Source organism: Strongyloides ratti, assembly GCF_001040885.1.
Source record: "Strongyloides ratti genome assembly S_ratti_ED321, chromosome : 2".
Taxonomy (NCBI): domain Eukaryota; kingdom Metazoa; phylum Nematoda; class Chromadorea; order Rhabditida; family Strongyloididae; genus Strongyloides; species Strongyloides ratti.
In genome coordinates, this window is record NC_037308.1 from 1269905 (window position 1) to 1283535 (window position 13631).

The following is a 13631-nucleotide window of genomic DNA, read 5'->3' on the forward strand; positions in this document are numbered from 1 at the left end:
ACTAAAACAATTTGTAAAACAATTTATTTTGAAATAACAATATAGAAGGAAAGTTAATATTTTAAAATAGTCTAACGTCATTTTAGAGTGTAAAATATTCCCACAACAAAAAAAAAAAAAAAAGAATTTAACAATATGTATATAGGCGAATATTTTAACATTCAAAAATTATAATGATATTTTGAATAAAACTATATAAAATTAGTTTTTTTATTAAAATAAAATTATATGATAGGTTCCCTCAAAAATTTAACACTATTTATAAAGAAATTTGATTACTTTAATAAAAATAAGTGACTCAATTCCACAAAAGAGTGACAAAATATAATATTTGATAGTGGGGATATAACTAATAATGCTAATTATCATGTTATGCTAGATAATTTTATATAAACTTTTAAAATATAAGATTGAAATACTAAACTACTGTGTATGTTTTTGTAGAAAAATAAAGCTAATTATATTTGTGAAAAATTAAAGTTAACAATTTAAAGGAAAAAAATAAAGAAAGAATAAGACTAAAGTGAGGATTGTAAATGTAGTAATGGTAAATAAAACATAATAAAGAATATAAAATACATCAGTTTAGTGTATTTGTAATACTGCTTAGACAAGATAACTAAAAGATATATATATATATATATGCATATATAGAACCTAGCTTAGATTAAAATCGGATATTAGATAAAAATAACAATATAATTGTACATTGTTATAAAAGATAACAATGGGAATTTTTTTTTTAAATATTCATATTTGGGTAAATAAATTTGTCAAAATTTATAAATCTATTGAGTACTATTATCAGTTTTTTAAATAACAAAAAGTCTATATAAACAAAAATTGTATAGTTGAAAACAAATTTAAATAATAAGTTATAAGAAAACTTCAATATTTTATTAATGTATAAAACATTTATATAATAAAGAGGAAATAAAAAAAAATATGTAATAACCATAAAATATTTGTTGTAATTGAGCTTTTTAATTAGAAATAATAATTTTAATTTAAAAATTTATTAAGAATAATTAACTTTTTTTATGTTTAATAAAGTACATATAAAAAAAATAGCTATTATTTAATAAATAATGTATTTAAAAATCTATCTGATAACGTTGTTTTTTTTTACTTGTTTTATTCTAATAAAATAATAAAATTAAAACGGAACAAAACAAATTTGAGTTAATTAGTTTCAAATACACATTTACTTCATAAAAATGTGATATATTTTTTTTACATAAAAATAACTTGAAATATTATTATTAAAGATAATAAAGAAAAACTATAATACTAAAATTACGTTATACTTTTGTCTTATATACAACAGTTCTTATTTAAGTAAGGTTTTTACATTTATGATAAGAAAATAAAAGTGGTATGATTCTAAAGTGTATAGGGTGAAGGTTATATTATTATACAGACTACAAAAATTTCAAAGGCAAATATAAATTAATAATAAAAAATATTATATTATAAGCAATATTATATAATTTATTGTATAAATTTGCCTTTGTATTTTGTACTTTTAAAAATAAAATATTAATAGTAAAAATAATAGTAATAAAATAATTTTATGATAAAGACTACTTAATGTTATAAAATTTTTGTATCTACTTTTAGTTAACACTAAAATATATATATATTGAAAGAAAATATCAATTTTTAAAAAACAAAAAGTAGGTAAAAAATTCATAATATTTTTTAAAAAGTGTTATAAAGCACGAACAGTACAATTTAAAATTTTATATGTCCGCTAATTTCATTTCAAAGATCAATTAAATTAATAAAGTAACAATATAGATAGTCCTTTTTAAATAATGCTCCACAACAAAAGTGGAACCATCGCAAAATGCTTTTATCACGTGAATATAAAAATTGGAGATTTTGAATGGTAAGATATTACATTTTATTAAATATGGTTGATAAGGTTTAATTTTGTTGTTAAGAAGAAATTTTATATATCACATAAAATATGTGGTATAAAAAGTTTTTTTTCGTGTATTTATAAAAATTTTGATAGTAAAATATGAATATACAAAAAAAGATTATTTCAAATTCACATATATAATATATTATTTGAGTAAGAAACAAAATATAAAAGACTAAGATACTATTTTATTCCCATGTTAATAATTCAAAACTAATAACGTATATTTCTAATATTTCAAAATTTTTGTTTATACAAAAATATTTTTCTTTATTAAAATATTGTAGGAGTGGAAAATGAATATATTAAAAAGAATAAATTTAATTTTAAGAAATCTGCAAAAAAATTATATTATAAAAATTTCATTAAATATTAGTATGGTTTTGCTAAGTTTATATAAATAAAACTATTTTTAAAAAAAAATAAATAAATAAATAAAAATAAAACATCTAAATGTTAAAAATAAAAAGATTAATTAAATAAAGAAGATAGAAATAAAAAAAAAAATTGACATATTTGCACCTGTGTAATATATTGAATAGTTGTCTTAATGTACATTGTTTATAATGGAGGGAATTTATACAAAACACACTCTTAAAAATATTTAATGGTACCTCAAAATGAATAATTTTTCTTGCATAAAATAAAAGTATTATTTTTACAAAAGAAAAAAAAAATCTATAATATAATATATTGTTTTTAAATTATTTGTTGTTAAGGATTAGACTTAAGATTTTTCTTATAAAAAATATCTATTTTAAAATATATTTTTCTTTTCACTTTTTTAAAATTATTATAAAATTAAAATATATGTATACATTTTTTTTTATGTTTTAAAATAAATATGAATATAATATGTTATCAAATTTTTATTATTATCGTTTATTATCTAAATTTTTATACATTTTAGTGAAACATTTGAAATCAAAAGAATTATTTTTTTATGCATGTTTTATAATAATGAATAATGATGTGGAGAATCCTATAGTTAATATCAATGATAATAAAGAAAATGAAGGTAGGTTTTTGTTTTCTTTTATAAAACTACTTAAAATTGTATTTTTTTTTTTATCTAAATTGTCTTTTATAATCTTTCTATATATAGAAAAATTATAAATTCGTTTACTACGCGTTTAACTTTTAAATAGTAATATTTGTCATCTCTTGAGACCAGCAAAAATAATTTGTAATAACTTTAAGATTGAAAAGTTTTTTTTTTTTGAAAAATGATGTAAAAGAATAAATAGTTAACTTGAGTACAACTAAAAGAAGGAGAATATATATATATATAAATGTAATAGACAAAAATTTTTGATTTCTTAGTATTTTATTTTCTAACTATGTTTAATTCATCCCAACTATTTAGAAGTACTAGTTCAATATGGAAAAAATTTTCTGACTTTGATAATTACATTTTTAATGTACCATATAAAAGAATGTTGATGAAATCTTCTTCTTTTCCAGTCTCTAAAAAAGAATCATTAGATGAGGATTTAAATTACTTTTATCAGAATGATTCAAGTAGTGAAGAAGAAGAATATAATAAATGTAAGTTACCCTTTAGTTATTTATATAATTTTATTTCCTGCAATAATAAAGTTTTTTTTTTTTTGAATTATGATAAAGTTTGTTTTCAAAGTATATTAAAAAGTAGAAGTATAAATATCCATTTACGTATATATGTTTATTTTCTATTAAAATGTCTAGTTTCATAGTAAAACTTTTAAATCAAATATAAAATCTATTTCTCGCTATCTTTTCTTTAAGATGATATCTCTTCAATTTATATCTAATTTATCAGCTGATCTCATTACATAGGAAGCTAATTTAAATATAACAATGGTAGCTCTTAAGAATCATTTAAAGGTTGGTAGTTCTTCTATTATTATATTACTTAAGAGAGCCAAACAATAATATAAAGAAAATGAGCACTTTATTTGAATTCTTTACTTCCATTTCTTTATTTTTCAATAATATACATTAATATATATCAATGTATATCTTTTAATTTTAACGTATTATATTTTTCTACCTATATAACCTCCTGTAGAGACATTATATTTATCAAAAAAAAAAACTTTTTAAAGTTTAACATTAACATATTATGAAAAATTATTATTTATTTATATTTAATCATCAAAATCAGTCTATTTCTTGTCTATTGATATCATTTATTTTAATTTTAAATAAAAAGTTTTAGTATTGAATAAATTATTTCAAATATTAGAGGCATAATATATAGCAATGTGCTTTGTAAATTATTATTACCAGATAAAAATTTAATTTGCAAACATTTTAAATGCATTTACTACACTCCATTGTTATAATGTCTTCTCATATCATAATAATCTTAACATTTTTACAATAAAATTAAAACTTCCTCTTTGTGATGTTTTAAAAGTTATTATATTTATGTTAAATAATACCTTATTATTTAACCACTTCATTTATAAGTAATTTTCCACACTTTATACAGAATTGTAACCTTTTTCATTTGAAAATATAAAATGAGAACATTTAAGATATTTAACTAAGATCACAGGGTGATTTAAATCACCTTTTATAGAGTATGATTATTGATGGTATTGTCACATTATAGACATAACAAATGTTTGTGTCTTTTCAATATACCGATAAATTATTTATATAAGAATGGATTTTAAAAGCTAATTGAAATGATAGTTTGAAATAATATATTGGAAATATATGCTTCACCTTTTATAAAATTATATTTATTAATAAGCATTAACTTTAGAATTAATCACTTTTTATCACTAACAAATATTATTATCTCTGATTTAGAAAAAAAATAAAATAAAATAAGCTATAGAAATTATTTTAATTTTTCTACTTGGTCAGTGTTGTCATCATTTTCAAGTGTAATTATTCACCAAATTGGCAAGTCAACTTTCATTATATCTTATTCCAAATTTATTTTATATAAGAGTACTTTCTTTTGATATACTTTGTGAATATGAAGATTGATATCATAATAATTTATGTTGTCATAATATTTTGTTTCATATATTATATGTGATATTAATACTTTATGAGTAGAATAGTAAGAAGTAGTAAACTTAAATTCTAACATAAGTTACATTTACATTTTTTTATTTTAAAAAATATATTTATATTTCATGCATGTTTTGAATACTTTTGGAGGAATATAAAGTTACATACTTTTTTGAATAGATATTATGTTATCTATTGAACTATTTCAATATTTTCTTCCTGATATATTTGGTTTTATTTCAATAGTTAACATATTTAAATACCTTTGAACTATTATTTTTGACTCTATATTAACCTATAATAATATTATTATATATATATATATATATACGTTTTTAAAATCAGTATAACATGATTTTAAATGCAAATCGACCATATATCAAACTAATAAAATATTATCATAAATACCTAGACTCTACTTTTTTGATTCTATAAAAATTTGTTAGTACAATTTATCAGCTATAATAAATGATCGGAAAATAGAATTAAAAAAAAAATTAATAATGTGCAGAAATTATTTTTACAATTTTTTTTTAAATGTTATTTGATTTTTATTGTTTTACGTAAATTATATGTTAATCTACTATGATTTTCTTCTTTTTTTTAACTATTTTCTCTTATTTAATTTTAGTTATAAATGTTCAAAAAGATTTGCTTTCAAAAGAACTTATAAGTGGACAATTAAATAAAGAAGACATTTGTTTGAGTGATAAATTAATAGATTTGGAGAAAATGAAACCAACTATTGAGGATGGTTTCAATACCAAGATTCCTATTGGTTCTGGTAATAAGATTCAACAATCTGATAGCGATGAATTGTTAAATACAAGTAAAAGTTCAAAATTTAGTAAACAAAATCGATCTAGTCATTTAAGTGATAATTTAAAAAATAAAAAATTTTGGTGGAGAATAATTCGCCCCTGGAAGTGGAAAAAATCAAAAAAAAATAAAGTCCAGAAAAATAGTCCCTCAAGGTTAGGATTTTTGTTTTAAAGTTTATTTGTATTTTTTTTTTGTTTAGTTTCCGTTCTTCAAATACAGGAGATAGACCATTATTGACAGTTAATCAACAGTCACAACTTCTTGCACAGGTCGTTTCTTCTACATCAAATAATGATTTCAATATGATTATTCGTGATCCTCAGAAACCGTTAACCTCTGAATTATTTTTAAAAACATCTCATCAATTGAAAAATAATGATAAAGGATCAACAATTTATAAAGAATCAAGTAATCCACAATTAAATGATTCACAAAATTTAGTTCATGAAAGCTCATCAACCATGATAAAAGATCAATTTCCAAAAAGTGCATCAACAAGTCAACTTCAATATCAAAATGTAAAAGAATCAAAAATACAATCTCCGTTAAAAATAACAACGACTGCTTGCTATACAAATTCACAATATGAGACTGAATTTCCGGTAAATTCAAATTCAATATGTAAGTTTATTATAAAAAATTTTAAAATAATTGAAAGTTTATCTTTGCCTAATTTTTATTTACTTATCAAAAACTATATACTCTAGTTAAAATAAATTACAAGATTTTATATAATTTTGATTTTTATTTCTTATATTGTATATATATATTTTTTTTCACTCGTAAATCAAATATCACTCTTTTTCACTCTTCAGTTATTTACATTTAAATAAATATAAAATTTATAAACTAAATATAATTTTAAATAATTTTTTTTTAAATTTTTATTTTAAGCTATTGATAATTTTGCTTCCATTCCATTGGCTCAAACGGAAACATCTTTAAATAATTCTATAAAAAGGCATGTTTTAATATTTTATTAATTTATGATAATTTTATAAAAATGTTTCAGTAATATAAGTGAAGAGAAACAGGTTGATAATAGCAATTATACAGACACATCTTTTTCTAACTATACACAAACACATTCTTCACAATCTAATTCACTTCAGTTATCAGAAAATAAAGAAAATTTAAATACTGAAACATTTTCTGAAAGTGTATGGCAACCTGTTTTATCAACAACAAATCCTGTACTTTCAACAGCAAGAACACTAGCTGAATCATCTACAGTAACTGATAGTGATGACATTTGTAAGTCACAATCATTAATAGATATGAAAAAACATACAATGTTTGAAGCAATTCAAGCTTCAGAGCCTAATTTACATGCAAAACCAAAAAAACCTGCTCTTAAGAAACCTGGTCAACCAAGTAGAAAAGTTATACCAAAACGAACTTCTTCACGTAGGAAAGAAAGTCAACGACGGGCACAACGAGCAGCAATTGTCCAACGAAGAAAAACATTAGAAAGTAAAAATACAAAATTTTGTACTGATGAAAATGATCTCCCAACAAGATTAACTGACGACAGTGATAGTGATCCAGATATTCAATATCGTGATGATCTTCATGAAATATCACCAAAACTTCAAGATAGAAATAGGATTAATGGTACTTCAACAAAATCAACAAATCCATTGATTGCATCTAAGATAGTTCCAGTAAAGTCAATTAGACGTTCTGCAGATGGTAATAATGAAAGTGATGAAGATGTTTCTTTAACAAACGGGTTGGCAATGAAAATTCAACGAAAGGATACATTGGCACGACAATTAGATACATCTAAAGTTTCAGATGATATTCCTAATCAAACATCTTCAGAGAGGAGAAGACTTATGCATAAGGTTTCACTAAAGTTAGAAAGGTATGTTTTATTATTAAAAATAAATATTTTTTAGTTTATTATTTGTTAAAAAAACCTGGAAATTTTTTAAATACAATATATATATATATACAAGTTGTTAAATTTTTTTTTTTAAATATATACGAATTATTATATTTTTCGTATATTTTTTTATTGAATAATATGTCATCTTTCTTATGGCATAACACATAACCTTTTAGTCTTTTTTATTTTTTAAACTATAGTGTCTCCCACTGGCTGATAAAGCTTGTCATAAAAATATTTTAAGAATAAGTCTTATTTTAATTTTTTTTATTTATATTTTTAACTACTACAATATCATTGTTATAATTTTTTTTCCAAGACATTTCTACATATATACAAACTAATTATGTATACAATGTTATTTTTGAAAAACAAAAATAATGATATTTGCTTAAATATAATTTATCAATTATTTTTTTGATTTTTTTTAAAACTTCCTAAATAAATATGGAAATAGTATTATGTTACAATATATTTAAATATATGGCATTATTTATTTATAATTATTATTAATAAAATTTCTATTACAAGATTCTTTTGTTCTTCTCATATTTCTTATGTTTTTTTTGTATTATTACAATTGTTACAAACTTACTATAGATTAAATTATATTTATTTTTGTTTAAAATAATTGTAATAGAATCTTTTAAATATTATTTCATCTTTTTAATATTTATTAAAATATATGTTTTAACAAATATTTTACTTAGTTTTTTTAATTGAATTTGTTTAATCATAATTTTTACATTCCTTCATTTATATTAAATAGCAAGAGTTATATTAAAAGAAGACATATAAAAATTATATAAGTTTAAATTAATATCAAGATATCAATTTTTTTGCAAAGTATCAAAAGATAAAATGTTATTTTGATTAATTATTTCATTTTTAAAACTAATCACTTATTCTTCCTTATCTTTTATATTTATCAATCTTCTTTTCAAAAGCAGAACTGACAAAGGGAATAGCTACAAATTAAATTTGCTAGAATATTACCCAACCATCTCATAAGCATATCTTTGTTTTGCATACATAATATATATATTTTTTTTAAACAATAGTTATTTTAAAAAAATTTTGTAGTATATTAATAATTTTTATTTAATTTACTTGTAAAAATATACAAAAATAAAAATTAATAACAAATATATTTTCTTAATCATAGGACATAAAATTATTTTTTTTTATCATTACATATCTTTTAGCATAATTCTAGGTAATTTATCTATTTATTTTAAATTTTTGATGCTGATTGGCACTTTAAAATTTTATCATTAATCTTTTTATTACCTCCATCATCTTAAACTTAAATAATATTAATAATGATAATAATTTCACATTTTAACAAATTATTTATTTTTATCAAGTTATTTATAACAGTTTTTTTTTATAAATATTTAAATAATAAGTGCTTATGTACTTATTTATAATAATTTTTTAAATTATAATAAACTGTTATACAATTTTTTAGAAAACTGTCAGAACGACCATTAGCCCAAGAACTTGAACAAAGAAATATTCTTAAAGTTCAAGGTGCTGATTCTTTAGCCAAAAAAAATATGGACGAAACAAGAAAAATGCTTTTACGAAAAGTAAGATTTATATTACTTATTTAATTATTCTTTTTTTTTAGCTATCTTTTCGTCCTACTGTTGAAGAATTAAAATACAAACAAATAATAAAATTCAATGATTATGTTGAAGTTATGGAAGCTGAAATGTATAATCGTAAAGGAGATAAACCATGGACTAGGCTAACTCAATCTGAAAAAGCACTAATAAGAAAAGAATTAAATGACTACAAGTTAACGGAGATGGCTGTTCATGAAGATAGTCGTGTATATACAAGATTCCATCGTCCCTAAACGTGTTTAAAATTAAGGCAGTAAAGAAATATAAATTTGATTATTCTAAATCAATTTATCAAATATTGAATGTCTCATTTAATTTTTTTATAATCCAAAATATTTTAATTTAATTTTCAATATTTCTTCAGATAATTGTATAAAAATAAACTAATATTTCTAACTATTTTTTGTGTAAATAATTTTACCTTTAATGGTATTAATAAATAAAAAGAAAAAATAGTAATATATATGTGTGCCTCGGTTAGTTCATTATACTTCACCATGGTTTCTGTAAGAGTGGTGCATGATATCTCGTCATTTGGCATCAGGTGTCGAACTTGGAGGTTACAAACTATAAATTTATAGTTCTTACTCTCACAAATTAAACAGCTAAAATGTCTGACTTTTTTTACTTAAAAGTAGAGTTAAAATTTTTTTCTTAAAATATATTTTACTTTTAGAAATTGTTAAAAAATTATTTTCACAAATGATTTAAATTTATTTATTTTACTTATAAAACATTAAAATATATAATATTCCATAATTACAGATAAATATGATTTAAATACATAATTTTTGAACATTTTTTTGTGGTCAGCCAAGAAGAATCCAGGTAAATTGATATTTCTAATGGCATGAACTACGAGATTTTGAAATTTCTTCGGACAATTTAATAATTAATTCAATTTCTTTATCACTTAAATCATATTTCTTTGCAATATTAGGAAATTCTGAATAATCTGATGCTCCACCTAAATAGCCATTTACTTTAGTTGCTAATATTGAATTTTTTATTTCATCATCTTTTCCTTCAAGTTTTAAGAGAGATAAAAGTTCTGGAGCATTTCGAAGCCAATACTTTTGATGATAATCTTCGGCATCAGTAAAAAAAGATAGTTTTTCAACATATGTTTCAATCTTTTCTTCATCACTTTCCAATATACGTTTATAATTATCTAATGATGATTTAGCAAGATCACCCTCCTCATCTGTTAGATAAAGAATAGCCGATTGGTATTGTTTTTTTCTGTGAATTAATGGGGAATGTGAATTCCAAAAAATTTCTAAAAGATCTGTATATGATATAACAGTTGGATCATATGTAACTTCAACAATTTCTAAAAAAAAAATAAAGTTTTATAAATTAATTAAAAAATTTTACCTGTATGATCACCAATATCTTTATATGTTGGATTGGGTTTTGTACCACCAGAATAACCAACTTTCGTACAAGTTACACCCTTAACCCTTGCAAAACGTGATTCAGAACCCCAAAAACATTGCATACCAAAATATGCTTTATTTGAAGTTAATTTTTTAAAACAACAACTAGCCATTCTTAGTAAATAAATATTCTCTAAAATTTATTTTATTTATATATGAAAAACAAAACGGTTTAAAATATTGCGTTAAATAAAATTACATAAGAATGACGAAATATGGTAAGAATTAAATAATCTTAAACTAAAGTAAAATATATGTCATGTGACATACAAAAACGTAGTGTTGTAATAGATAAAATGATACTTTTTTCAGTTTTGATAGGACCATTTTTTCGTTGCCCTACCTTCCTTCAATCCATATCTCATGAGGTCAATTAGAATCTGTAATAATAAATTATTACTTTTATTTCTTTTCTTTCCATTGAAAACTATGGGATGACAGTACCTCACTATTTCTTGTTTCTCCATCGGTAATATTCTATCTTTTCTTTTTAAAAAAAAATGCCATATTTCAACAGGGTATCAATGGAATTTTTTTTAGTTTAGCAAACGGCATTTGAAATAAATAAAATATAAATTGACTTACTATCTCTTTTTAACACTTTTATTATTGATGCTTAAAAATAATGACTCATAGACATACTATATCTTTTTTAAAATATATGATAAAAGTGACCTTGTGCCTAGATTACAAAGCTATATTTTTATTGCAAATTTATTTAGTAGCTTTAATTTATTTTGTTATTACAATGACAAACTTTTTTTTCTTTTCATATGAGTTATTAATATTATCCGACATCTTATACCAGTTAAGTAATTGCTGTTATCATCATTTAAAAGTTGTTTTTTTTTATCAATTTATACACTCTTTAAACTTTATGTTTAGAATATAATGTTCCTTCATAGAAGATTTCTGAATAAAAATTTTTCTCTTAAATTTTAATATGTTATTAATAAAAATATTTTTTACATTTCTATAGTATTTGATTACCTTTTTTCCAGAAATTTTACTAGTTTTTTAAAGCAAATATTTTATTTTCTTAATCTTTTCTTGTTTTAAAAAATTTATGAAAAATATATCTTATTTCAAGTTTTATACATTAAAAATAAAAAAGAATTTATTTACACATTTTCTTTTTAAAAAAAATGATGCTAACAAAACTGAATAGTACCAAAAATATTTCTTTACCATTAGTAATAATATTTAATGTTTTAATAAGTTTTTACTATCTTATGCATCCACTTTTTGCTTTTTCTTTAAGCAACCTAATTTTCCCTTCAAACTATCAATTTCTTTTTTCATGTGAAATGTCTTTGTAACCAAATGTACCCAATTATTTTCAAGATATTGAATCTTTTCACCAGCTTCAAGATGACTTCTTTTCCTCGAAGCATGTACTTCCATTAACTTTGCCTTTGACAAATTTAATTCTATATCTTCTTTATTAAAATTTTCCTGTAATAACTTATTATAACGAAGGCAAATTTCATTTCCATAATCTTCCATTATTTCAAGATTAATTTTTCTTAATTGCAAATGTTCTAATTTACTTTTTTGTATGGATAAAGCCTTTGCAACACTTTGTTTGTCATTAAATCTTGTACTTGAATTATAAATTTTTTCATATTGAGATAGATCAATTTTTTCCATAGGTAATCCTTTTTCCATTCTTTCCATTTCATTTTTCAATATATCAGTTAAATAACAATCATAATCAGGTTCAAAATAATTTCTAAGATAATCTTTTGTTGGACGATAAATTTTACATTCTGCCTCAATAAGTTTTAATGCAAAATCACGTTCCTCTTCTCCAAAATTAGTATCGAAATAAGGTAAAGCATCAATTAAATGTTCATTAGTTACATTTAATGTAGAAGAAGATTCTAAAGCTAACATAGTAATTTAGTATCGAAATATAATAAAGTTTTTTTAATAACAAAAACAAAATACCACAACAATTCTGCGTAAGAGAACAATGTCAGAAATAAGTTTAATGGATTATTATATTTAAATATCTAAGTCATCGTCTTCATCATCCATGTATTCATCTTCTTGAAAAATAATTCTTCCCCCTGCACGAACTGTACTTGACCCCATTTCTACTAATCCTCCAAATTCATTTTGCTGAGTTAAAAATGGTAGTGATTTTTCATCTTGACTTCCTTGATTTTGATCAAAGCGTGTGTCATTTTTTGGTTTTTCTGGATTCATTCCTTTTTCGTCAATCTTTGTCTTTTTATCTAATCCTAAAGGATGTTCTTTTGAAAAGAAAAATGATTTTGTTCCATCAATATTTTTAATAGTTACATAATCCTTACGGAAAAATTTTTTACATGTGTAATGAGTTCTTTCAAAGTGATAAATATCGTCATCAGTTTCACCAATCGTAGTCCAATATTGATCTGCTATATATTTAAGTTTTTTAACTTCATAATTCTGAGAATTATATTGTAGAATTGAAAGTGGTGATGTGTTTCTATCAACAGTCGGCTGTGAGAAAATTATGACATAATTTTTTTGAGTAAGTTCATGAATAATTTTTTTCCATTTGTTTTCTCCATAAGTTAGAACAAATTCCCAAAATGAAAATATTACAAAAACTTCATTTGAAACATTTAAATTAACAAAATTGTGGTTATTTAAATAACTATAAAGACACAGTTTGTGATATTTTTTATTCACATAAATTTCATTTGCAAGCATGTCTCCTAAACCCCTAAAATGAGAGTATTTTTTAATTGAAGTTGGCACTAAAATATTTGTATAAATTCAGGAATATTTCCAAATAAAAACTTACTTTCTACAACGATTAACCTATCTGATTCTTTCCCAGATGTCCATAGCTTTTTAAAATCCATTTTCTATATAAGAAAGTAAAATAAATTTTAAAAAAAAATCAAATATAAAAA

General features: G+C 21.5%; 4 protein-coding genes across 4 annotated transcripts; 1 reads left to right on the forward strand and 3 right to left on the reverse strand.

Annotated features, from left to right (window-relative positions):
* Nucleotides 1-3369: 3369 nt before the first annotated feature.
* SRAE_2000037600 (RPEL repeat-containing protein) lies at nucleotides 3370-9516 on the forward strand (the record flags this gene model as incomplete). The annotated part of the gene is made up of 8 exons (XM_024651199.1): nucleotides 3370-3475; nucleotides 5571-5913; nucleotides 5961-6382; nucleotides 6656-6722; nucleotides 6774-7015; nucleotides 7064-7628; nucleotides 9124-9244; nucleotides 9286-9516. The coding sequence occupies 8 exons, from the start codon at nucleotides 3370-3372 to the stop codon at nucleotides 9514-9516; spliced, it is 2097 nt and encodes a 698-aa protein (XP_024504900.1).
* Nucleotides 9517-10125: 609 nt separating this feature from the next.
* SRAE_2000037700 (Mitochondrial peptide methionine sulfoxide reductase) lies at nucleotides 10126-11087 on the reverse strand (the record flags this gene model as incomplete). The annotated part of the gene is made up of 3 exons (XM_024651200.1): nucleotides 10126-10616; nucleotides 10661-10855; nucleotides 11066-11087. The coding sequence occupies 3 exons, from the start codon at nucleotides 11085-11087 to the stop codon at nucleotides 10126-10128; spliced, it is 708 nt and encodes a 235-aa protein (XP_024504901.1).
* An 865-nt stretch (nucleotides 11088-11952) lies between these two features.
* On the reverse strand, nucleotides 11953-12618 carry SRAE_2000037800 (Pre-mRNA-splicing factor SPF27; the record flags this gene model as incomplete). Its single annotated transcript, XM_024651201.1, has 1 exon — nucleotides 11953-12618. One exon carries the CDS (start codon nucleotides 12616-12618, stop codon nucleotides 11953-11955), a length of 666 nt encoding a protein of 221 aa, XP_024504902.1.
* Nucleotides 12619-12729: 111 nt separating this feature from the next.
* On the reverse strand, nucleotides 12730-13580 carry SRAE_2000037900 (Hypothetical protein; the record flags this gene model as incomplete). Its single annotated transcript, XM_024651202.1, has 2 exons — nucleotides 12730-13472; nucleotides 13520-13580. The coding sequence occupies 2 exons, from the start codon at nucleotides 13578-13580 to the stop codon at nucleotides 12730-12732; spliced, it is 804 nt and encodes a 267-aa protein (XP_024504903.1).
* Between the last annotated feature and the right edge of the window lie 51 nt (nucleotides 13581-13631).